Source organism: Balaenoptera borealis (assembly GCF_965194805.1).
Source record: "Balaenoptera borealis genome assembly, chromosome: 9".
Classification (NCBI taxonomy): domain Eukaryota; kingdom Metazoa; phylum Chordata; class Mammalia; order Artiodactyla; family Balaenopteridae; genus Balaenoptera; species Balaenoptera borealis.
In genome coordinates this window covers 54,127,970-54,155,858 of record NC_138873.1, presented here as the reverse complement: position 1 = coordinate 54,155,858, position 27,889 = coordinate 54,127,970, and the positions used below count along the sequence as shown (strand labels likewise).

At 39.4% G+C, this 27,889-nt stretch overlaps 1 protein-coding gene across 2 annotated transcripts in view; it reads right to left on the bottom strand.

The window, feature by feature from the left end:
- PREP (prolyl endopeptidase) overlaps window positions 1-27,889 on the bottom strand; it is a 138,087-nt gene that overhangs the window by 72,531 nt on the left and 37,667 nt on the right. For both annotated transcript variants that reach the window (XM_082405233.1, XM_082405234.1), the window contains exon 7: window positions 12,615-12,720. In XM_082405233.1, the coding sequence (XP_082261359.1) occupies window positions 12,615-12,720 (106 nt within the window). The remainder of the gene's footprint in view (window positions 1-12,614; window positions 12,721-27,889) is intronic.

Genomic DNA, 27,889 nt, shown 5'->3' with positions numbered 1-27,889 from the left:
AATTATCACCCTTTTATGATAATCATTTTCTTATTTTTCTTTGTTCGTTTTCTGCCTTAACATGCAGCCACAAACACTATAGTCTAATTTTGCCTCATTTTTGAACTTCTAATAGAATGAAACCATACCACATGTATTCTTTTGTGTCTGATTTCTTTCTATTCTTGATATCTGACCTTACATTATGTTTGTGAGATTATTCATCCTCTGGTTATTGTTACTGACTTCTGGTTAAATCTTACTGTACACAAAGAACATACTCTGTATGATTTCAATCTTTTTAAATCTGTTGAGAAAAGCTTTGTGGCCTAATTTTTTTTTTTTTCTTAAATGATTTTAAAATGTTCCTGTATGTGACCAAAAAGAATGTGTATTTTGCAGACTTTCCCTGTGATATGCTAAGAATGTCTACTAAGTAATTTGTTAATCTTTTGTTCAAATCTATATATTTACTGATTTAGAGGGCCATTTTTTCTATCAGTCAAAGAAAAGGTCTGTTAAAATGTTTCTCTATGATTGTAGATTTGTCCATTATTATTTGTATTTCTGTTAACTTTTACTCTCTGTATTTTGAAATCATGCTCTTAGATATATACACAGTTAGAATTATTATATCTAAATAAAACTGAATTGAACCTTTTATGATTATAGAGTTTTATCTCTAGTAATGCATTTTGCTTTGAAGTCTACTTGGATGTTAAGACAGCTACATCATTTTCATTTTTACGTCTTTGGCCAGTTGTCTTCTGCAGAGTGGATGGCCCCAATTTGCTCTTCTCTGTGTCTCTTAACCACTCATATGCTTTCCACCTCTTGGTGGGCTGCATTCTATGTAACTTCTTTTAATATTCACTTTCACTAATTCTCTCTTCAGCTATGTCCAATCTCTTCTTTAATCTAATAACTTAATTTTTAATGTTAATCTTTTTTTATTTTTAGAAGTTCTACTTCATCCTCTTCCAAATAGGTTTGGTCATTATTTACAATATCTTGTTTCTTGCTTATGCTTCCAAGCTTCTCACTTATATTTTTTAAAAAGCAGCATCACTATTTTTAAAAGTGTATTTACACACTTATTTTATGTTAGAAATCTGATAATTCCACTCTGGTGTGAATCTGCTGGCTCTGCTTCTCATGCTGGTGAATTTCTTCATCTGATCTGTGATTTCTGATTGTGAACTGACTTCCCTTGAAACACTATCTGCGAGAATTCTTGAAGCCCTGGGTTGAAGTGACACTATTTCAGACAAGATTTGTATTTGGCTTCTGTTTGCCTCTTCGGAGGCAACCAACCTGGGAGCACTTTAAATTAAATTCTTGGCATGAGGATTTCTGGACCTCATTGAGACAATCAATTCAACTTGCACCCACATGAAGGTCAGCCCTTCTCATGTTTTAGAATTCACATCCTGCCTCCAAGGTAGAGACAAACCTCCAAGGCAGGTTTCCTTACTATACCCTGCCTCTCCTCTACTCCCTGGCTCCAACACTGGCGGGTTTATTTCTCAATAATCCTTGCACCACCACCAAAGGGAAGCTCAGCCTCAATGCCCAGCAGAAAGATTCTGGGACAATCCAGCTTACATGCCAGGACTCCTGCTTTCATTTTGTCTTTGGTCTTTATGATTTCTCTTCCTTTGTGCCAATTAGCAATATACTTAGTAAGATGCTTTATTAACTTTTTACAACATTTCAGTTGTTTCAATTGGGAGATTATTCAGAGTGTATCATCTGCTATACTCCTACAAACAGAAATCCTTACAATTAATTTCCATAAACAATTAAGTTCTGCATCTGAGCCAAACATTTTTTTTTTCCAGTGACAAACTGCTAACCTCAAAAGCAGGTGATCCATTCAACGAAAACTGCATCTTAGTTTACATAAAACAATACTTTAAAAGGAAAAGAAACCCAAAGACTATTCCTTATAAGAATAAGTTAAAAAATTAGTTGGCAATGCAAAATTTGCAGATAGTCAGAAAGCTACATTTGTTTATAATAAGAATGATGAAACACAATTGTCTGGACTGTGACATTTGTAGACACAGAGTCTTGGTTCAGGGAAATGTCAGATTCTTTATATGTTCCCCTGACAATAAAACATCTTCTGATGTGAAACCTTTATTTCTCAAAGTAACCATCTTATGGTTTCTGCCGAAAAGGTCTTTCAGCCATTGCAATGGTATTTATTATGACCCTACCTCCCCCTGCCTGCAAAAAAGTCACTGAAACATCCACCAAAGGCAAAACACAGCAGAAATTTCCTTCGGTACCTCTGTATAGTCAGGTGAGCCTGAAGATGTGGTGCACTTGTTTTAAATAACCCAGCTCCAAAGAGCACCAAAACAATAAAAAAGTTTGTGGTCATTACCTGCCACCAATTTCTGAAGCATTAACTTTAGTCATAAATACACACAAGTCATATATTCATGCAGACTTAGGAATGTGGCTGGATTTTTACAAATCCATTAAAATCTGAAAAGCTGTTCAAAGTACAGGCTCACAGGGCAGCATGTTTAAAATGAGGACTCATGAAATCCTTTGGCTCTCCGGAAACCCTTGCTCCTCAGGCTTTGGCCACAAGATAATTTAAGAGAAAAGGTATTCCAGTTGAACAATGGGGCTCATTCAGTTTTGCTATTCACACGTTAAAACACTGTTGATTTAATGGGAAATAGGAAAGGTACTTTAAAAAAAAGAGATGTGGGGGCTTCCCTGGTGGCACAGTGGTTGAGAATCTGCCTGCCAGTGCAGGGGACACGGGTTCGAGCCCTGGTCTTGGAGGATCCCACATGCCGCGGATCAACTAGGCCCGTGAGCCACAATTACTGAGCCTGCGCGTCTGGAGCCTGTGCTCCGCAACAAGAGAGGCCACGATAGTGAGAGGCCCGCACACCGCGATGAAGAGTGGCCCCCGCTTGCCGCAACTAGAGAAAGCCCTCGCACAGAAACGAAGACCCAACACAGCCATACATAAATAAATAAATAAATTAAAAAAAAAAAAAAAAAAAGAGATGTGGCTAGACTCTCCAACCATCTCACTTTTTGCCCACTTGTTCTGAGGTCTTTTTGTCTGTAAGTGGTATTCTTCCCTCTGAAGCCAACAGAATTCGATTCCCAAACTTCTCCACATTCAAGTTAAAATTACTTTTTATAAACCTGCTTCTCGGTGGGGGAATGATTTGTTTACTGAGTGAAGGCGAGCTTAAAATAAGTCATCTGAAGCTTTCCCTAGAGCAAAGTCGTTACTTGTATTGCTTTCTTTGAAAATCAATGGTATTAACTACATTGCTTAGAAAACGTTTTGTAAGCTCTCTTGTGATAGGAGCTAAAAAAGTACGCTTACGTTTGACAAAACAGAGGGTCTGGCCTCTAACAACAGTAACTAATGCAGAGCACGCACAGCTCGTGCTCTAGGGCTGAGGAGAGCAGAAGTCTGCTGTCCTCTCTGGCCTGATGCCTTCGTTCTGTCACAACTGCCACATGGCGATGGTTAGAGCTCGGGCATGGAATTCAACTGACCTGGGTCTGAATCTTTCAATGGCATCAGGAAAGCTAATTGGCCTCACCAGCCTCAGGTTCCTTGGAATAACATGTGCTCCTCAGAGGTTGTTTAAGAAGACAGTGAAATATCTACACGCATAGCTCAGAACCTGGCACACAGGAAATGCTAAATAAACAATACTTACTACCATCCCAAATAACCCCAGCATTCTTCAAATGACAAAAATAAACGGAATGTGGCTTCTGAACAGCACTGTTTGCTAACGGCGAACTAATAAAATCTAGTTTCCATCTCTCAGGGCACATAGCCATTTTCCTAGAAAAAGCCTTTATAATCACTAACTTAAAAATTAGTAAAATTATTAATTTTATCACTAGTACTTCATATTTTACTTCAAAATTCATGTTTTGCTTCTTATTTTTATACTGTCTTTCGACGTTCCAATTCTTTTGGGTTGTTGGCATTCCCACTCTGAAACACAGACTTATTTTCTAATAATTCCCTGCCTTTCACAGAAGCCCTCCTTCTGTTGGTCTGACTTTTAACACCCCGATGACTTTTCTAAACTTTAGACAACTCATCTGTTTCAAGCTTCTTGAATGTTTATCTCCTCCTTTCCTCTCCATCTCCAAAAGATGTCCAGCCCCACCAGGCATGAACATGGGAGTCAAAATTGTCCCAGCTACCTAGAAACAAGAGGTCATCTGCCTTGCACTGCCAGAGATGGCTGAGTGAACAATTTAAGTGTCTGATAAACACTGAGCTTCCTTTTGTAGTTCTATGTTAGCATGTAGGGTAGATTGATTTCTCATGCAGGAGAAAGCCAGTTTTCTTTAAAGACATGAAAGCGTCAAAATGAACACATGGTGAGTGCTGAAAATGATCAAACATTCAGCAAAAAAGGAAAAACCTGAGAGACAGGTTAGTGAAAGTCTGGGTGAAGTATAGGATAAACTGCTATTTCCTTACAAAAATCAGTATGTCAGCATCACCCATCTTTTCCCCCTAAACCCTTCATAAGTGCTGTGACATGAGCAAAGACCATTTCAGGTCCGTTTTAAGGATAGCTACACTGAAAAAGAAGGGTGTTAAGTTACCAACAACAAGGATTTTAGACATTTATAGTTCTTTGCACCTAACAATTACTTCCTACGGATTCTATTTAAAAACCTCTGATATAGTTGTACATTAATTCAGAATAGGGCCAAATGGTCAGTGTCTCTTGCTGCTGACTATCCTATAAAATAGAGAATAAAGTTATCTGACCTTCCACAGAAAAATGAAAGAACCCAAAAGAAAAGAGAACGAACAAAAGAGACAACAGAGGGATTTTCCCGGTGGTCCAGTGGTTAAGAATCCGCCTACCAATGCAGGGGACGCAGGTTCAATCCCTGGTCAGGGAACTAAGATCCCACGTGCTGCGGGGGCAACTGAGCCTGTGCGCCACAACTAGAGAGAAGCCTGTGTGCTGCAACAAAAGATCCTGCATGCCGCAACGAAAAACCCATGTGCCTCAACTAAGACCTGACGCAGCCAAATAAATAAATAACACAAATAAATAAATAAATATTAAAAAAAAAAAAAAAAAAAAAGAAGACGGACAACAGAGAGAAGTGAGTCTAGAGTTTCCGAACTCCAGAGAGGGCCTAACTCTGAGCCTGGGCATGTATGCTTGATGACAGCACGACTGATAAGACCTGATGCTGTGCACTGGCCGTGTCATGGCCTCCGTCCAGCCGGCGGGGAGCACACACCCGGCGGGGATGGGCTGTCTTCACTGCCATCACCCAACACAGCGCCTGGCACAAAGTGGGCACCAATTAATGTCTGCTTCATGACTAAATATAACAGTCACACAATCCTACATTTCAGACTGAACCTTACATACACTTCTTGATAATGTAAAGACAATAGAAGGAACCAGATTTAAAAGAAGTTAGTAGTGTCTTCCACTTTCCCAATAAGAATAGTTAGAAATTAATACACTAAGTTAAATATGTGTAAGTGTTGAAAGCCATCTTTTATATTTTTAGGGTATAAATTAACTTTTCTTTCTTTTCATTTCTTTTAAATGAAACTTTATTAGGTGCATTGATTTGGAATTCATAAACTTTTAAATTGTAGCTCTTCCTCAAAGTATTTATTTATTTATTTAATATATATATTTTTGGGCTGTGCTGTGTAGCATGTGGGATCTCAGTTCCCTGTCCCATGCCCCCTGCATTAGAAGTGTGGAGTGTTAACCACTGGACCGCCAGGAAGTCCCTAAATTAAGTTTCCATTAAAAATTTTAGAAGCCCTCATACTGGAGTGAAAACAGACAACTCTGAGGCCTGGTATTTAACTGTAACGTAAAAAATACGTGAAAAGTTATTCTAAATTTAGGCTACATGAAGCAACTTTATGTATTCAAAATATTTATAACAAATTTAGGAAACAAAGTGTGTATGTGTGTGTGTGTGTATGTGTGTATATATATATCTATATATATATATATATATCTCAAAAGAAATAGTAGTCTTGATTTAGAAAGGTACAGAAAATATAACTAAGAAAATCCAGACAAAATCATTTTCTTGCAAGGTTCAGGATGATTAATTTCAACTAATCTGCATGCATGAATCACATTAAGAATCACAGGAGTCAAGACACAGCTGTCTTTTCCATTGCAGAACGAATAAAATGTCATGCCTCCCCGGTGTCCTAAGTGATACCTTGATACCTTTTTACTTTCAATTTTAAATAAGAGAAGCAGAAATCTTCTGCTCATATAATACACAGGACTGGAGAAACATGGTCTGTACTTTTTGATCGTTCTCAGGGTTAAATAAAGGACAAAAATTTAATTTAAAACAGCTTGGAAGCCAGAAGGGTAAAGATTCAAAATACAAGTAAATTAACAGTTACAGATGGAGGATGGCTTCTCAAGCAGGGCCCCCTGAGCACGGGATCCCTAAAGGGGCAAGGGAAGTTGCTGGAGACAAGCTGGTGCCCACTTACTATGAGTCTGTGTTAAAGAAAAGTTACTCTGACACTGGTAAAAAGGTAAAGAAGACTTTATTCAGGACTATTGTGATAGGTGTCAAGACTACTGCAATTAGGGACAGAGGTCAGGCTGAACTCAAATACAGAAAAGACAGCTGGAGATTTACAGCCAATGTGCAGAATGAGGGGATTGGTGATCAAAAGTTACTAAGAGAAGATATCAGGGTAGGGGGATTCCTGTTGAAGGCAGGTCAAGCATGCGGGGAATGGACAGGGGAATGAGGAATCTGATCAGATATCAGGGGTAAGGGACTGTCTTTAAACAGACTTAGCAGGATTCTCACAACGACTGGGATATGCAGGCCAAGCGGGGAGGGTGGGGGGCAAGGAACTAAGGCTGAGACCTAATTGAGAAGAGGCTCAGAGGAGCCTGACTAAAGTCTGGTCAAGGAGAGAATCTTTGTTGTCATCAGGCACTGTTCTAGGTGCTGGGGACTCCAAGAAGAGCAAGACAGTCAAGATCCCCGATCTCAGGCAGCTCAAAAAATACTCACACACAGTGTTTTTATATGGAGAGAAAAAGAAATCAGAATAGGGGAAAGGGGAAGAAGGGCCAACTACAGAGGGAAAAGTATCAACCAAAAGCATGAGGAAGCATGGTAACTTCTAGGGCAGAAGTCCCTCTTCTCCCAGAGAAAGCTGATAGTGACTTGGAACACGTCTCTGGCCGCCAGCGCAAAAGAGGGTGCGATATTCTTTGGAGGGGGCCTGCTTAGCCGTTTTGAACACGTGGAAAATTATGAAGACTTCTAATGCCCAGATGATGGGCCTAGTGCCATTTCCATACAGTGGCGAGTGAAGTGAGTCAGGGGAGTTACCTGTTCAGACAGGTAAGGACAGGAGCAGCTACAGGAACTGCAGTTCCTGCGGAAAGGCTACAGCCCATTGTTTGCAAGAAATGTGTTCGTGTTACTACTAAGTAAAAATACTGCAAATGTAAATGGCAGAAATGAGGTTCTCCGAAGAGAGGCCAAGGGTAACAGGAGAGAGATTAAGCTTACAGAGCAGCACGTAGTAAGAAGGTCAGTTAGTCCTTGAACAGAAAATCAAATTGACATGACGAATGTAAATCATAATCAGAGAGAATACTTTTAATTCTCAACATTCTAAGATTTTTTTCCATTCTGTATTTTTTTTTCTTTGAATTTTTGAATCTTATTTTAATTATTTTTTATACAGCAGGTTCTTATTAGTTATCTATTTTATAAATATTAGTGTATATATGTCAGTCCCAATCTCCCAGTTCATCCCACCACCCCCACCCCCACCCCCCAGCCACTTTCCCCCCTTGGTGTCCTTATGTTTGTTCTCTACATCTGTGTCTCTATTTCTGCCCTGCAGACTGGTTCATCTGTACCATTTTTCTAGGTTCCACATATGTGTTAATATACGATATTTGTTTTTCTCTTTCTGAATTACTTCACTCTGTATGACAGTCTCTAGATCCATCCACGTCTCTACAAATGACCCAATTTCGTTCCTTTTTATGGCTGAGTAATATTCCATTGTATATATGTACCACATCTTTAACCATTCGTCTGTCGATGGACCTTTAGGTTGCTTCCATGACCTGGCTATTGTAAATAGTGCTGCAATGAACATTGGGGTGCATGTGTCTTTTTGAATTATGGTTTTCTCTGGGTATATGCCCAGTAGTGGGATTGCTGGGTCACATGGTAATTCTATTTTTAGTTTTTTAAGGAACCTCCATACTGTTCTCCATAGTGGCTGTATCAATTTACATTCCCACCAACAGTGCAAGAGGGTTCCCTTTTCTCCACACCCTCTCCAGCATTTGTTTTCCTTTTATCTTTTTCTATGATATTAAGTAGCCATTGGCCACTTTTTTGTGTTTCTTATTTCAAACTGCACACAGGCAGAAAGGTTTCCTGGGAGACAAAGATGATGGAAATGTTATAAAAGAGCTTCAGTGAAATTATTTAGCTCTCCAGACAGGCAATTTAGTGGTGCCCTAATAAATAAAAAATTAATGTACAGTAAAATACTGATAAATCTCCCTGACTTTAAGGTAAAAATGATTAAAATTATAACAGAAAGACCTGAGGTTATCAAAAGGGATATCAATTTCAGCAATATAACATTAACGATTTTATAACACTGGATTTAGTTTTCAGTCACCAGCTATTCAGGTTTAACTCACCTAATATTTCAGTTAACTAGCGTATTTAGCATTTAACTTAAATGTTAATTATTCTTCTCTTTAGTTTAAACAGGGTAACAAAAATGGGGAAGCAGTATGGAAACAGCAAGAAAAAGATCCTAGGTGGCAGTCATAGTCACCAACTGGGCATATGCCCCCTGGAATTTTCAGTTATCAACCTGCAAAATTAAACATATCTCCCATGAGAGGCACACCTCTTCATGTTTTCTTTGATGTAAGGCCTCTTTTCTGATTATGAATCAGGTTTTACAGAGAACAAGTCAAAATCAAGATCTGTGTTTGGAGCAGCTTCGATACTGAAGATAAATTATTTTTAGGGCATCTTCAATCTATTTTAATCCACTACCTAAAACCATTGTGTAGTAATTCCAAATATTCCCCTTTTAGTCAAAAAACAAAAGGATAAAGAAGGTATACTTGAGAGCCCACCGTATGCCAGGAACCCTGCTAGGCCCTTTTCTATGCATTTTCATTATTCCTCACAATTCCTCATGAAGTAGGTATCACTGCCTCATTTGTAGTTGTGGAAATATTAAGAGAAAAGGATAACTTTCCCAAGGTCACCAATTATTTAGAGGTAGAGCTGAGATTAAAATTCACATCTGATTTGAAAGTCTTAAGGTTACTGTCTCAATATACTCAACTGTAATTAATAAGAACTATCTAAAAAATTTTAATGATTATGATATCCATCTGCTATGTCTCCCCTGTTATAAACCAACTATACTTAGTGTCTCCAACAGTTAAACTCACACACAGTACTTGTTTTTTTAATCAGTTATAATCATATTATTAACTCATAACGAAGCAGCAATCAATTAAAAAAACAAAAAAACCAAAGACCTCTCTAATCTTGACCTACACAATTGACTTTTGAACACAAGGATGGAAACTGATTTCCGGTTCATCTTCTTAGTACTGGTCAATCATTGCAACTGTTGAGAGCTTTCAGAATCCCACGACCACCGTTCAAAAGAAGAGCTCCTCTGAGGTTTATGTTACCCACAAGTTTAATACTAATAAAGCAATAATTTAAAAAAGATTACAGGCCCAGCGTTACACCCAGAATTTAGCAGCTATCACTGGGAACGATCTCCAAACTGATCTAACCCATCTGTGTGCAACTCAACAGCTTAAATTCACCTATCTTACTTAAATTCTGCTTTCTTGTCAACAGTATATTATGTATTTTTCTGAATGACACAATGAATTCCACATATTGGTCAGTTTAGTAACCTTCTTATAAAATGACATCAGGTTAGTATCATAAGACTTATTTGCTCTATTGTCTTCCATGTGGTTTTCCACGAGCTCACTGGGATGGTCTTTTTGCTACTTCAACTTGTCTAGGCTGATGTCCTGAGTTAATCGATCAAACATTAATCTAGGTGTTACTGTGAAGGTATTTTATAGATATGATTAAAGACCATAATCAGTTGACTTTAACTAAAGGAGATTATCCTTGATAATCTAGGTAGGCCTGAGCCTTCCCGCAGAGCTGAGGCTTCGATGAATAAGAAGAAATTCAACTTGTGGACGGCAGCCTGCCCTTCCTGATGGCCTGCCCTACCGGTTTCAGACTTATCTAGCCAGACCCATAATCGTGTAAGCCAATTCCTTGCAATAAATCTCTTACTATATATATCCTACTGGTTCTGCTTCTCTGGTTAAACCGTGAAGATCCATTCACAAACCATCAATATTTCACAAACATAAAACACCTAGAAATACCTTTAGTAAGAAAGATGTAGCTCCTATGCAACTCAGAGATACAGTCCCAAATAAATTTATAGATTTACACATAGCCCTAGTCAAACATAGCTGGATTTTTTTCAGATCATGGCAAAATAATCTTAAAGTTCCTCTGTAAGAATTTTTAAAGAAAGAGAGAAAAAGAGAACAATTTGGACAAGAATAATTGCTAACGTTTACTGAGTGCTTACTCTGTGCTGGGCTCTTCACCTAAGCTACACAAAACCATCTAGGAAACAGAGAAGACAATGGTCACATAAGTTAAGGAAAGATCAAGTCGGGAAGGGAGGCCAGGACCTGGCTTATGTGGTAAATAATGCCTTCCAATCTGAATGCATCATAGCCAGTGGGTTTCTTGATGTACTTGTGAGGAGGGGCGGATTCTGCGTCCTCCTATCCCGCCATCTTGACTCCTCCCCGGCCACTAGGACTTCTTAGGTGCTTCCCTGTTTCTCCCTCATGCACCTCTAGTACACCTGTGTACCTCTGTACTACCTTCCTTCTGGAATCCCAATCTCTGGGTATCACACCCTCTTCTCTAATTCCTCATGAGTGCTGAAAAAGTGGTGGGGGGAGAGATAGTGAAAAAAAAAAAAAAAAAGGTAAGGGCCAAGAGGTCAGGGAGAAAACAGAGGCGCCAGCACTTGCTAAGTCTCATTCAAAGTATTACCATCTATTATTAAAGTGGATGGAGCAATTGCAGTTCAGTATATGAATATGTGGATGAAACTGCTTAATTTACTCCAGCTGCAGAGAAGACAATTTGTGTACCTTTTAAAAACTAGCCTACCTAATAATTTAAAGATATAATGAAGTAATAAATACAAAATGAAAGCAGCACTCTCTGGAGGGAGAACACTGTAACTGAAATTTTTAATAAACTGGAGAAAGGCCAAGTCCCTTCCACCATCCTAGACCCACAGAGGAACACTGGGCAGGACGGCAGCACAGTCATTGCTGTTGGCTTCTTTCAGATTTGACCTTCCATGCTCAGCTCTATGCAGACCTAGACTTGCAACTCAAGTGAGCGATTCTTGGGCGGTGGTGTGCTCCTGTCAGAGAATGTGAAACTGATGCGGTGGATGCAATTTTCTTGAGATCAAAATGGGTGTATCTTTTTTTTTTTTTTTCCAAACAGAAAAAAAAAATGTAGCTTTATTCAATGGATATACATTTAATATTAAAGAGAGATGACTTCATCCTGCTGTATGTGTGAATGGTACTCTGTAACAGCTAAGAATGTTAGGATACAGACCTTGCTCAGAGAAGTTTAAAAATGATGCAGTGTCCTATCAATAATAAAAAAAAAGGTATATATTTTCTGATCATAATATAGATTAGATACTAATAATGAGGTAATCTAATCAACAATTAGAAATGTACTCAATATTGTATATTTTGAAAATTTGTGTCAACTATCTCTAAAATATATTTATTTTACATTAACCAGAACATGGTGTAATTGTATCCTTGTCTGGGTGCTAGTGTATCCCTGATAAGAGTGTTTGAGTCTGAGAATTTTCAGCATAGTAAATAGTGCAGCTGAAAAGCTTTAATGCTTGATGATGGTGCTAGTATGATAATAAATGTTGGAAGAAAACAACATTTAAAATGAGCCACATCTAGAACTTGTAACTGGCTGGTCCTATGCTTACTATCTTGATATATATGGTTTCAGCAAGCAAAATCAGGCTGACATTGTACGTGTGTTCAGTACTGAGCAGTTGTCCTGTGATCATCTTTTAACCCAATAAATTGTCACTGGTGTCCTATCTCTTTCCTGTGACAGTTTGCACCATTCCATCTAGAGAGTCATAATGCTTTACAGACCAAAGGGCCAGTTTCCCCCAAACACTCTTCATGTGCAACGTGGACGGGAAACTTTCACACTCATAAGCATGCAAAAAATATGGTTAGCCTCAATCTACAGAGAAAATGCTAAAGCCAACAAAGAGCCTTCATTCAATTTCTTTTCATTTTAAGGAATAATATCGAAAGAAAAAACCATATGAACTGAGATGACGTGGTTAAATGGAAGAAGGTTTCTTGGGAAATCAATTAGAAGACCAACGTAATCGCTTTTTAATGGAGCTTCCTGGAGTAACCATCCGTGTTTGAAAGACAGCTTACCAGTGATGCCACTGGGTTCCCGCTGGAGGTCACAATACCAGAGTCGGTTTACGGGATCACACCCCTCCCTTATCGACAACAAAACGTAGCGACCGTCGTCAGATAACTATGAAGGGAACAAAAATAGCACACGGGGCTGATTAGAATATATTTTTTGTGAGAACACTGTTAAATATTAATTAAAAAATAAAGGTTCACCGCAAATGCAGTATCTTTACCCCAAACAGTTGGATTGGATATGAAAGTTATCAGAAGAAAAGGTGAACATCAATTTTTTAACTTATTTCACTGTTAATCACAGTTTATTTTAACAAAACACAGTGAAATATTTAAGTTGAAAATATTTATATATAACTGAATGCCATGACTCAGTGTGACTTTTATTTAAAGTCTATTCTTTATAGTCAATAATACTGTAATAATTTTGTATGGTGACAGATGGTTACTGGACTTGTCACAGTGATCGTTTGTAACGTATTTGTTGGATCGCTACGTTGTACACCTGGAACTAACACAATAGTCTATGTCAATTACACTTAAATTTTTTAAAAGTTAAAAAAAATAAAGTCTATTCTTTAACTGAAAAATACACGCTATCTGTCATTTTGAATATAATGTCCCTGAATTTGAAATTTTGTCCCAGGTTACACATTTTAAAAGCTGTTCTAAATGAGTAAGAATTAGCAAAATGGGCACAGATGCACAAACGTTCATTTGTGGTTCATACTGGTCACATTAGCAAGTTTCTACTGAACTAAACAACTTATTTATTTATTCATTCATTCATTCATTCATTCATTTATTTATTTATGGCTGTGTTGGGTCTTCGTTTCTGTGCCAGGGCTTTCTCCAGTTGCGGCGAGCGGGGGCCACTCTTCATCGCGGTGCGCGGGCCTCTCACTATCGCGGCCTCTCTTGTTGTGGAGCACAGGCTCCAGACGCGCAGGCTCAGTAGCTGCGGCTCACGGGCCTAGCCGCTCTGCAGCATGTGGGATCTTCCCGGACTGGGGCACGATCCTGCATTGGCAGGCAGACTCTTAACCACTGCGCCACCAGGGAAGCCCTAAACAACTTTTAATGCGTATCTTTAGTCCCCTATATATCACAAGGCAGCAGAGATAAAAGACCTGTGCTTCAGTGGATTTCTTTTAAAATATTAAACAGGAGAATCTTAGGTAGCAAAAAGAATCTTGATAAAAAATGAATGCAACAAATAATACATTATGGTTTTGAGTTGTCAAAATTGATATGTAGTATCAGACTATATACATCCGTTTGCAACTTTTTTCATTCAATATAATTTAAAAAATTAATCCATGTTGATACATGTATATTTGCTTCACTTATTTTAACTGCTGTAAAATATTCCAATCTAGGAATACATCACAACTAATTGATCCATTTTCCTACCACATAGTTAGATTATTTCCATTTTCGTCCTTTGTGGTTTTTGTCCTTATTACAAGCAATACTTTAAAAAATTCTTGAACATGTTTATCGTGGCCTCATATACCTGTTTCCCGGGGTACATAACTACAAGTAAAACTGCTCAGTGGTATGATATGCACACACTCAACTTTACTAGATGTTGCCAAATTATTTTCCTAACTGGTTGTATTGACTTACACTCACGTATCGGCTGTCCTGTTTTCCACGTCCTACTCTGAAGAATTTTATGTGTCATCTTGGCTAGGCCACAGGACCTATATATTTGGTTTATTCTAGATATTTCTGTGAAGGTGTTTTTTTTGGATGAGGTTAACGTTTAAACTGGTGGACTTTGAGTAAAGCTGACTACTCTCCATAATGTGGGTCAATCTCAACCAATCAGTTGAAGGCCTTCATAGAAAAAGACTAACCTCCCCTGGCCAGAAGGAATTCTGCCAACAGATGGCCTTTGGACTCAAGCTGAAACTCCTCCCTAGGTTTCCAGCCTGTCAGCCTACCCTGTAGATTTTGGAAGTGTCAAGCCCCTACAATCATGTTAGCCAATTCCTTTAAACAAGTTTCTCTCTCTATATATATATTATATATACATATATTCCATTGGTTCTGTTTCTCTGGAGAACCCTGACGAATGCACTTACCAACAACTGCTATTCCTTCATTTATTCATTCAATAAATAGCTGCTAAGCAGCTATTATGTGCAAGACATTTTCCTAGATGCTAAAGATAAATCAGTGAATAAATCAAGGGGGAAAAGTTACACCCTAGTGGAGGAGACACGCCCATAAATATGGAGTAACGTAGTCTATTATAAAATGCTAAATGCCGTACAGAACATGAACAGGTCTGGGTAAGGGAGGCAGGATGTGTGGGGAGGGACTGCAGTTTTAAATATGGCAGTCAAGGAAGGCTTCATAAGAAGGTGTCTTGCCAACTGATGGGAACATGCTGTATAGCACAGGGAACTCTACCTAAATGGGAGGGAAGTCCAAAAGGGAGGGGATATCTGTATGTGTATGGCTGATTCATTTTGTTGTGCAGTGGAGGCTAATACAACATTGTAAAGCAACCATACTCCAATAAAAGCTTAAAAAAAAAAAAAAGGTGCCTTTCCACTGTCTTCTGACTTGAATTGTTTCAGATGAGAAGTCATTCATGTTTTTCTCCCTATGTACAATGTAATGTGTTTTCTTACCTGGCTGCTTTTAAATTTTTCTTATTATCTTTGGTCTTCTACGAATTGATTATAATGGGCTTTGCTGTAGTAGCCTCTTTCAGATTTGTTGAGCTTCTTGAATCTGCAGGTTTGTCTATTTTACCAAATTTGTAACATTTTTGGCTGCTTTTTCCTCGTATGATTTTTGTGTCCCCTCATCCCTACCCTAGGACTTCAAATACATAATGTTAGATCACTTAGTATTGTTCTACAGTTCAGTAAGACTGTGTTCATTTTTGTTTCAGTTTTTTTCTGTGGCTTAGTTTCAACTTGCTGTCTTCAAATTCAGGTATTTTCTTTTATAGTATCTAAACTGCTATTAAACACATGCAGAGAATTTTTCGATTCAGATAGTTTATTTTTCACCTCCAGAAGAATATTTGGTTATTTTTATGTTTCCTATTTCTTTGTTCATTTATAATTCATTAACATTTCCTAAAATCCTTTTAAAATTATTTTTATAATTGCTTTCAAAAAGTCTATGTCTGCTAATTCTACTACCTGTAATTTCTAGATCTGTTTTATTGACTAGTTTTTCTCCTGGTTATAAGTCACATTTTCCTGCTTCTTTACATATTGAGGAATTTTTTTAATTTTTTTTTTTTTTTTTGGTCTTTCTTTAAAATGTTTTGAGGCAGTTAATTTGGTGGATCAGCTGGATCCATCTAAGGTTTACTTTCAAACTTTGTTGGGGAAGGTCTACAGCCCTCCTGCAAAGGCATGGATGGCCTTTCTGGGGTCTCTGCTGAATACCCTGGGTGTTCACAAGGCCTTTCTACTTTCATGGTTAGAATGTGAAAGTCTCCCAGACTTGATAAACCTCTGGTAGTTAACAGCTTGCAAGTCGCTGGTGGTTGTTCTCAGCTTGAATCATGGAGCCTCATCTTATGCATGCACCGCTCAACAGTCAGCCTAAGATGCAGGGGGACGCCAAGGAGATTTCTGGGACTCTTAGTGGGTGGTTCCCCCTTTGGGCACTGTGCCTGCAAATTCCAGTGGCTTCAGTCTTCCTGAATTCCAATCTTTGGAGCCTTAGTTCAGTGAGACTGTAATATTCTGGGGGTTCCTCCTTCTTGTGCCAGAGTTCAGAAAATTCCTCCAGGCAGAAAGCTGGGGCAATCATATGACATCTCTCTCACACGTCACAGTCGTATGATACCTGCAGACCAATATCTGCAAACAGATGCTTTGTCTACTTTGGATAGTTTTCTAGCTGTTTACGGCAGGAGGGTTAGTCCAGTATCAGTTACACATCATGGCCAGAAGCAAAAACTTGTCATTATGCTTTTATTTGTTTAACTCATTTTTAATTCTTTATTGGATAATTACAATTTTAGGGTATAGTATTATGTATGTTTAAAATACAGAGATGTAAGAATTAAGAATGTAATATAAGACTAATTAAAAAGATAATATTTATGATTAATAAAAAACGTAACAATGATATAGTTTCTTTTGTCTTATTACATAGTAGGCTATTTTTAGGGTTTTACTTACTAGCAGCATGGAGTTTTTAGACTTGGAGGAATTAAATTCCAGCTCTACAGAAATGCCCATCCACTTTCTATCAGCAGGTTTGTTTTGGTAAACCAGCTGTCTGTCAGTCGGGCTCTCTGCATTTGTAAATTCATCACAATGGCTGTGTGTGTCTACAACATCCAGTATGTTTAAGAACTTGGCAGCACACCGGATGTGAAACACCTCTTTCTCAGAACAATTATTTTAAAGCACAGAGGTAATTTGTACTTGTGAAATAGAAGTGGGATTCCAACTAAGTACAGTTTTATAAAAGATTCTAGAAAAGTCCCATTTCATTTGGCTGTTCTTTCTTGGTGACATTTTTTCTGAGTTCTGAAGTTGTCTCCTTTCCAAAAAATGAATCATATTTTGCTTAATGAGTTTTGGTCACAAACTACACATGACACCGAACTACTCAGGTGCAGTCTCTTCATCTCTTTCCAGGCTCCTTCTAGCCTTTTCAAAGACTGTCAAATGGTTTTGGAGAAACTGCATATACATTTATGATTTCCATGTATTATTTTCTCCATTCTCATCCTCAGTGTATTTCCGAAAATTACCTGTCATTACATTTTAAGTGGGTTTCTTAAAAATGAACATCTGGCTTGACGGCGTTTAAAAATTCACTCTAAGAATCCATATTTTGTCTTTATTAATTGTTACTACTTCCACATCTTAATTTTGAACATTCTAGTCACCTTGCTTTTCTCTTCTCCTTTTCTCTTTACACTGTATTAATATAAATTTCTTTATAAACTTTTTCCCTTCATTGACTGCATTGGGAGTTATATACTTTATTTCTAGTCTTTTATATATTTTCCTTAAGCTTTTCATATACATAGCTAATAAACCAGTGTCTAGAAATTCAGTTCCACCTCATTTTTAAACCATCCTTTACTAAGAATATCATTAGCAACCTCACAATTATAACTTTATTAAATGTAATGGAAAGCATTAATAATACTTCATACTTTTGTTCTTTTGTCCTTTAAATAAAGACAGACTCTTTATAGCTTAGTGCTTAGAGTCATGCTACATCAATCATAAATGATGGCTAATTCAGTTGCAGTGATTCAGCCAACAGAATGACAGGGCAGTAAAACAATGCAAGAACCACACCAAACCTTCGATGACAGCTGTCTCAAGCACATCTAATGAGTTTTTCTCAGTATTTCTGCCTGCACCAAATGGTTGCCGCAGTTTATATTTAATCTAAGGCAGGAAGTCCCAAGGGGATTGCTGTTGTGATGCCAATTAAGTCAGTCTTTTTCTCTATAACTCTCTTCATCACAACCCAGAGATATTCCATAGCCACTAAACAAATCTGCTAAACTGCAAACAACTCTGAATTTCAAATGCTCAAGGTCTCAAATTTCAAAATCATTTATAAGTCATTGTTGCCCTAAAATATATAGTTTAGAAATATACCTTCTTCCACTAAAATTTAATCAGTAACAGTGCATTCAACCACGGCCTCACATTCAGACTATTTCAAGACAATTTAAAAAACGAATTTTGGGAATCACTGGGAGGGGAAGACAGAAATAATGTTGATGATGAGGAGACTTAAATCTCAACAGAAGAAAGTGACTTTCCTGAAATCCAGATAAAAGAAAGATAGAAAACCAGGAGAGCCAAGGGCCCCTTCAGGCCTTCATGAACAGTATAAATTCCAGTTCACAAAACATTGTTTTTCTTTAAACAATAAGACACAGGCTAGAAAAACCGTGTTCTCTAGAAGCAATTAATCTCATTCAAAAGCACTGACTTTTCACAACAGGGTTGCAATAATGCTAGACTGACCAATTATGAAATTTGTAATTCTTAAATCACAGCTTCCTTTTACTTTACGTGTATATTAAACAAATTTTCCTTAAGTCAAAATGATTTTGTTTCATGAAATCTACCTTTTATGTAAATAAATATTAATTAACAAAAACAAAATTCTAAGAACAATTGTAAATAAAATATTGACATTTGCTGATATTAAGTCCATTGATTGCATTTCAAACAATACCAACAGGATGAAAGTTAAAACTCTTTACCATTCTTACTACTGACAATTTTTTTAAAAAGTATTTCCCTTTAGACACAAGTTACTTTGACAACATAATTGTGTGAAGTCATTTACTGAATTACATTTAGAGTACTGATTAAATATCTTTAGAAAATGTTAATTAAGGGAGACAGGAATAACATCTGTATTGATAAAAGTATCTGGAAAGAGAAAAAATTCAAATGTACAAAGAATGTGGTATTCTCAGATAGGCTACATAACATTTGGAAATCTGCTGGTACTTAGCTATTCATTATCCATAAGCAGATAAAAAACAAAGCCAAAAGCCATCCTCCCTTGCTCCTGGGGTAGATGAAGTTGGAGATAAAACTGTCACAAAAGGTGGCTGGTTTTAACAGGAGAATCTGCCGCCAGCCAACTTTCCATCTCCTTTACCAGAGACACAATTTAACATGTGTCACCAAACACAGCCATCCACTATCTGGGGGAGTCAGAGCTGAGGCTGTTTATTCAACCAACATTTACTGAGAATCTGCTGCGGCTGAACCAGGTTCTAGAACACACAGATCAATAGCACAGGGCATTCAAGACCTTATGCTTAGGTGGGAGAGTTAGACACTTAGACACACACACACACACACACACACACACACACACACACACACACACACACACACACAGTTATATTGTAAACATTAATAGTGAGAAATACAAAGCATTGACGAGAGTGCCAGAGAGGAGCATCTAACAGGGAAGGGAGCTGGGAGGAAGAGTGAGATCTGAGAAGGCTCTTGGGGGGACTTCCCTGGCGGTTCAGAGGTCCAGACTCCGCGCTTCCACTGCAGGGGGCGTGGGTTGGATCCCTGGTTGGGGGACTAGGATCTTGCATGCTGTCCTGTGCAGCCAAAATAAATACATAAATTTAAAAAATTCATTTGAGAAGGCTCTTGGGAATGGATGGTCCCTAACTGATTTTTAAAAGGGAAGCAGAATTCCTCTAAAAGTGATTGCTTGACTCTTTCCATTCTTATAGCTGCTATGCTGGCATAGGTATCTGGTTCAGAGAGCTATGTCTAACACACACTCAAGCTACACAGACAGTCATTCTCAAGTGTACATCTCACCAACAGACATCAGCACGAGTAGCGGACACTGGGGTCTGCTGAAGCGCTCACTCCCCCAGCTGCCGGGCGCTGGGAGCAGGCAGCTCTCAGCTGAGCACCTTGGGGCCTTGTCCTCCGGGTGAAGAGAGCCACCCCTCCCAAGGTCACACATTCTTTTCCGTTCATCCCACATGCAGTGACTGATTAATGCATAAAGGTATAAAGGCCCAGGCCCCTCACCGCTAGTTAGGAAAATGCTGAAGGGCTAACCCAGCTCAAGAGCTCCCTATAGGACCGGCTGAGGCCCTTGTCATGATTTCATTCAACTTCTCCCCCTTCTGCCTTCACTCCCCAGCACGGGAGAAGGTTCTGAAAGCACCCCCACTGAACTTCTGGAGGCTGCTCCCCAGGGAACCTGACCTGTGACAGCGTGCAAGGCATCATGTCATCTGGTTTCTCATCTTGGCATATTTTACGCTAACTGAAGGAAACCTTTTTAAGTGGTGGTTTCTAGTTTTGGAGAGGGGCACCCAAAAAGGGGCACCTTTACAGTTATCAAAAGGTCGGGCATAAGGTATGGGGTTATCAGACTTTATACTTTCATTAAAGAAGCCACATGAGTTCACTGAGAAATTTTACCTGTGCGTATTGTGGGACACAGTCATATTTACCAAGGAAACCTTTGACGGACATCATGCAAACTATTCGACAGTGTATATATTTTATACTTTATTCTGTTAGATTCATATGTGCTGCTCCAACACACACATGACTCAGCACATTCAGGAATGTAACGCTTACAAACCCAGAAACCATCAGACACGAAATTTAGAGATAAGCAGCAACCAGAGCAAACCTCTGGGGAATCTACTCCCAAACAATAAGTTTTTATGAAATTTCTTCTGTTAATGCCTCATGTAGGTGTGACGGTGATCCATTCAGACCAGAGTCTGGGTCAAGCTGCACCGTGTTCACAAGAGGTCACTGGCTCCACCATCGGCTCATTGGAGGCTTTTTAAAAAAATATGAATTGACGGAAATAAGTGTGAAATAGAACATATGTTCTATGTTGATAGAACATAAATAATAAATATGTTGATAATAGTAGTTTCTCTAGAGAATGGGATCTTTGTATGTTATTTTATTTATTTTAAAATTTATTTATTTATTTATTATTATGATTATTATCTTTTGGCTGCCTTGGGTCTTCGTTGCTGCGCTTGGGCTTTCTCTAGTTGCAGTGAGCAGGGGCTACTCTTCATTGCGGTGTGCGGGCTTCTCATTGTGGTGGCTTCCCTTGTTGTGGAGCACAGGCTCTAGGCTCACGGGCTTCAGTAGTTGTGGCACACGGGCTCAGTAGTTGTGGCTCACGGGCTCTAGAGCGCAGGCTCAGTAGTTGTGGCGCATGGGCTTAGTTGCCCCGCGGCATGTGGGATCTTCCCGGACCAGGGCTTGAACCCATGTCCCCTGCATTGGCAGGTGGATTCTTAACCACTGCGCCACCAGGGAAGTCCCTTGTATGTTATTTTAAACAATAAACTTATTTATTATTACTAGCATAAAAATTTTAAAGTAGATGAATCTGGCTATTTTTAGTCTCAACACTATATAGTAAAAACAGCTGGGCTTTTCAGCTGACCTGAATAAGCTAGCTTTTCTTCATGCATTTCATATTAAGAGAAAATTAACAGAAGATCACTTTATTAATGTTTTAAATTCGCAACCATTTAACTATCTACAAAGTTGTCTTTCAAAACGTTGCGACCCATAACTAATATTTACATATACATAGAATACGTGGACTTTCATCAAACTTATTATCCTTTTCAAAGAAAAGCTCATAAGCTGTTTTATACTAGAGCTACTAGACTCCATGGTTACATGGTCTTGTGTTAATAACCAAAGCTTCACGAACATGAAATTTCTTTAATATATATAATTTTTTCCACTTAGAATCCAACAAGAGGGTGGATAAAGTCTTTTCATAATTTGAAAGTACATGCACTTCTTCAAATCGAGGAAACTACTTTCTTTTATATATTATGACAAAATAATTCATTGTGTGTATAAAAAAAGTACACTAAAAAGCAGTGAGACTTAAAATTGCCTGGGAAATTAACAAAAGGCATGAAAATGGATTTTAATAGCTTTGAGAGTTAATCATGTTTCTCTCAGAGCAGGAAACTCTTATCAGTTTTATCTCACAGACTCTTGTGGATTCCTTTCATAACAGTTGTGAATCATGACAACATCTCTTTACTAAGTATGTTTCCAAAACATAATCTAGGAAAACTTTTAAATGTCAAACTAATCACCTACAGTGATGGCTTTTCATGTATGGGACTCATTAGGGATTTGTAATAAAAACAGGAGACAGTGTCAGTAGCAGAAGCACGGGATAGTCTAAGCAATATGACGTGCACTGACATAAACATTTCTAATAGGTAGTCCTTAAATCAGCTTTCCCAATACTGGGTGCTACTACGGCAACGCGGGAGAAAGGAAATCAACCCCAGTACTCTATGATGTGTTGCTTGGTATGCCAGAAACAGATATACCAGAAAATGCTAGGGAAAGAAAACCCATTCAAAGTAAAATTAGTAACGGAGGTCTCGACATGCTATAGCCACTCTTGTTTCTCGTCTACCTGATTGTTTCTCTGGCACATAAGCTCGGTTATTTCAGAATCGACTGTTTGTTTTCTTTTTTCCCCCCACTGAGCAGTAAGGGGGGTAGCTGAGAAAAGTGACTGACCAGCAAATCCAGCTTGTACCACAAAACCAACTCTCTCCTATCAGGAGCTGTTTTATGAATTCAGAGCAGCGCTTCCTGCAGCCTTGCTCACATCCAGGTCTCTAGTTTGGCTTCCTGACTTTCTGCCTTCCCCACCATGCTCTGAGATGTCCCTGCGTGCCCATCAGCCTGATGGAGATTATCACTTCATGCAGTGCTGGCGAAAGAGAGGACGTGGGCCGTGAGCCTCGGACACACACAGTCCAGGGACGAGTACCCCTGGGACTGATACAAGGACTGCCACTCCTGTGATGAACAGAAGGAATCAGTCTCCAGGAGCCAGTGAAAGCGCAGGACTCCCTGGGACAGCACGGTGAAGGGTCACCGATCAGAACACATGCTGGCAGCCTCAGGTTCAAGTACCGAAGTTAAGGTCAAGAGGACAACGGTGTCTTTAGAATGAAACACAAACTGAACGTGGTGGGAATTCTGTCATGGGCCCCCAAGCCTCTATGTATTACTTAAAAATGTTTATATAGAATAGTTTACTACAGCCAAAACATCTTCCATCAGGGCCAGAGCCTGCCCATCTCTGCTCCTGAGTACCACCTGGCCCCGGCACAGTGGTGGACCCCAGGTAATAAGGGCTTCTAGGTATTTGGGGAGTAAATGCATGAACTGTGCCGACCAGGAAGAGGGCTGCCGAGCAACACTGCTCAAGCGGAAACCATCCAACAAGAAAGGGGCAGGTGAGGCAGAGTTTCCTGAGGAACATCTGACTTTAGTACGTATGCTCTGTAAGGCAACGCTGGGTGCACCAGCGTCTACAGGGTCTTTGTGTGCGTGAGCCTCAGCGGGGGAAGGGGGAGTACAGAAATTAACATTCTGAGTGCCCACCATGAGTCAAGCATTAGGTAATGTTCATATATATGTAACACACATAAATGTGTACAAGTTCATATATATGTAATATACATAAATGTGTACACAAACACAGTTGACCCTTGAACAACTTGGGTCCGCTTACACACAGATTTTTTTCAGTAGGAAATGCTACGGGTTCAGAGTTGGTTGAATCTGTGGATGTGAAATAGTGGATACGGAGGAACCGCATATATAAAGGGATGATAAGTTATAAGCACCCCTAACCCCTGCATTGTTCAAGGGTCAGCTGTATATACATATTTTAATTACTAGGGATCACAGTGAACATATAAAGATGGTTTATGGGGATATGTGATAAATATTAAGATCAAGATTACCTTTGTACAATAAAATTAGGTTCTCAGAGTAGGATTCAGCTAGATAATCACAAAGAGGCTGGGCATTTTCTTCTTAATCCTTTCTAAAGGGACTTGATATATTTTCAGAATCTACACTCTAGAGCACCCTCTGCTGGGAAAAGTGCCTCAAAATGCTTGCTTTGTGGGGTTTTTTTCCTCCAAATGCTCTACAAGTCACTTTAAAATAGACTTTTTTTGTCCAAAAGAACCTTCTAAAACATGATTATTTCCATGCTCCCACAATCCTGCCCTCCATCTGAAAGCGCACAGTCTATCTTACATAATAACTGACATCACTGCCCCTCCAAGCCCAATGCCAGGTATGTGTTTCATGTTACCCCCAGGGGCACAGCAGCTGGGGGTGCAGGAGGGACCAAGGCAGGAGGCCCTGGGCTGGCAGGTGAGGAGGGCAGTGGTGAACACTGCCTGCACGTCCAGGATGGAGCGACCCATGGACGTGGCTTCCCCTGGAACAAGAGGCACCAGGAAGGTAGCTGGACTCCAGTCATCTGGAAAGGAGCCTGCTGAAAAAGGATGGAAAAGGGGGTGCCAGAGAGGCATGAACCTCAAGGGAATCCTGCTGGCAGCAGAAGCTTTGAGGGGAAGGGAGGACGATGCGAAAGGTCAGCCAGAGAGTCTACTGTCCACACGAGGGAACGACAAAGTACAGAGGTTCCCAGAGTCGAGGGGATCTCACTACAAATGGATCACAAAGAGCTGGTACCTAGACACCCCTCATGACCACAAGCTGCCAGGAGACATGGACAAACAGCTCCGGATGAGCAAAAATCCTGTTCCCCTTCTCCAACTCCTCCCCCTGCACGGCCACTGTAGAAACTAAAACACGATGAATGGCTGAGGGGAGGTAGCAGGCAATCCTGTCACTGCTCAGAATGGCCACTCCCCTGCCCCCCTCCCCCACCCCACGTAAAACTTAAATTCCAACCTTTCAGTCTGACTATCCGCCAGTTGCCTCCTGCCCCTTTATATTCCCTCCTTCCTGTTCCCATCCCCCAATTCCCAAGCAACCACTGATCTGCTTTGTGCCATTATAGACTACTTTGCATTTTCTAGAGTGTTATATAAATGGAATCAAATACTGTGTACTCTTTCTTTTCTAGCTTCTTTCACGGAGCATAATTACTCTGAGATTCATCCCTCCTGTTGAGTGTATCACTAGTTCATTCCCATAGTGGTGCAGCCACTATGGAAAACAGTATGGAAGTTCCTCAAAAAAACTAAAAACAGAATTGCCTTATGATCCAGCAATCACACTCCTGGCCATATAGTCAGACAAAACTATAATTTGAAGAGATACATGCACCCCAATGTTCACAGCAGCACTATTTACAATAGCCAAGACATGGAAGCAACCTAAATGTCTGAGAGATGAATGGATAAAGATGTGGTGCAGAAATAACTAAACTTCCTTGTCAATTGCATTATTATGAACTTTCATCAAATCTTTAACCGTGGTCATTTTTAAGTCTTTTGTCATTTACAGACAATTCTGGGTGTACTGTGATGCTTTTGCAAATATGTTCATATAAAAGGGTTTCATCTTCAAGGAATTCATGGAAAAGACTCTGACAAGTACAGGTTTCTGGTAACTGACTGTACTGCTGAACTGAATGAATAAGCATTTCCAGAACTCTAATGAAAAACTGATGAACTCATAAAAGTGCTAACAAAAGATCAAGATGAAAAAAAAAGTTAATTACATGGGACTGAGTGAACTGATGAGGATGATTATAATTTTTGTGACTTTCTGTTTGAATTAAAAAAAAAAAATTCCGGGCTTCCCTGGTGGTGCAGTGGTTGAGAATCTGCCTGCCAATGCAGGGGTCACAGGTTCGAGCCGTGGTCTGGGAAGATCCCACATGCCGCGGAGCAACTAGGCCCGTGAGCCACAATTACTGAGCCTGCGCGTCTGGAGCCCGTGCTCCGCAACAAGAGAGGCCGCGATAATGAGAGGCCCGCGCACCGCGATGAAGAGTGGCCCTCACTTGCCACAACTAGAGAAAGCCCTCATACAGAAACGAAGACCCAACACAGCCATAAATAAATAAATAAATAAATAAATAAATAAAATAAAGGTTAAAAAAAAAAAAAGCAGAATCTCAGGCCCAGTCCCAAACCAACTGATTCAGATTCTGCTTTAAAAAAAAAAAAAAAAAAAAAAAAAAAAAAAAATTCCACAAGGACTCAGAGGCAAAGAATATACAAATCAATTTTCACTGCAAAGTAAAGGAGCTGTTACAGTGGAGGATTAATGGACTGAATGTCAATATTATGACATAGCATGAGTGTGTTTCGTGTTTGGTAATTGCAATCATTGTTGCTTTTGTTGTGGTCATCCATTTACAATGCTTGGTGTCAGTCTATTTATCTCTTGTAAAAATAAAATATGGTGTGTGTGTGTGTGAAAAAAAAACAGAAGATCATGCAGCACACTTTTGTGAAAAAAAAAAAAAAAAGAAGATGTGGTGTACATATACAATGGAATATTACTCAACCATAACAAAGAATGAAATAATGCCATTTGCAGCTACATGGAGGGACCTAGTGATTATCATACTAAGTGAAGTCAAAAAGAGAAAGACAAATACCATATGATATCACTTATATGTGGAATCTAAAACATGACACAAATGAAATTTTCTACAAAACAGAAACAGATCATGGACCTAGAGAACAGACTTGTGGCTGCCAAGGGGAAGGGAGGGGAGGGGAGGGATGGATTGGGAGTTTGGGATTAGCATATGCAAACTATTATATATATATGTATAACCGAATCATTTTTGCTGTACACCAGAAACTAACACAACATTGTAAATCAACTATATTTCAATAAAATAAAATTTTAAAAAAAAATAGTTCATTCCTTTTTACTGCTGACCAGTATTCCATCATAGGGATGTACCACAGTTCATTCACTCATGCACCTGTTAATGGATACTTGGGGTGTGTCCAGTTTGGGGCTATCATGAACAAAGCCACTATGACTACTCATGTCCAAGTCTAGGGAACAAATATTACCTACCCCACCTGCTAGTCCCCCACGTGCTCACAAAACCTGAGCTGGGGAGAGGGAAGAAGCAAGTAAATTGGAGAGTTGATATTTTGTTTTGAGCTGCAATGGACCTTTAGTAACAGTTCAAATACTCTAAAGTGTCCAGAAGGCTATGGGTTCTGCCAGAGGAAGATGCTGTCCAGGGGAGAGATGTCCTAGGCCACAGTGGGAAAACTAAAGCTGCTTCATGATAGTAACTTGACAGGCAGCTCAAGGCAAGAAGGACCTGTCCATGTAGGAAGGCAGAGGAGGTATCTGTGAAGGAAGGAGATGAGTCACGAGGAGATAGCATCTAGGATATAAAGGGAAGTCCTCAGTGAACCTGGACTGCGGCAGCCAAAAGGGAGGAGGAGGGCAGCGCACCCAAGAAATTCAGAGACATCCACTCACTCAGCCACACCCACAAAGCCCAACCCTCCAGGGTCTATGAGATGCTGTGATAAATCCTCCATCCACAGACTGAAAAAGGCTCTAAAGGAAACTTAGGTGAACAGACTTGGAGAGATGACGTGACTTGCCCAAGGCCACACAGACAGGACTAGAATTAACATCTCCTGATTCCTGCTCCAGTACACCCCCATCATGATAGTGCTGGCCCTCCATTCAGAGACACTGTTAAGTGAGTGTATTCACGAAATACCAGATTCAAAATGACGATCCTAAAAGCAACAACCGCAGCACATGCATTTGGTGTGCGGTTATGATCAGGACTACTGTTTTTCTCTAAGGTGTGGGTCACTAAATAAAGCCTGTTAGGAAACCGTCTGCTTCATTTCCAGTGAATGCCCTGAGCACTCATTCGTACACCAGGCGTGGGCGCTTCTGGTCCAGCCAGCCGACAGCACACCAGCTTCTTGGACTCCCATGGGCTTTATCACACTTCCT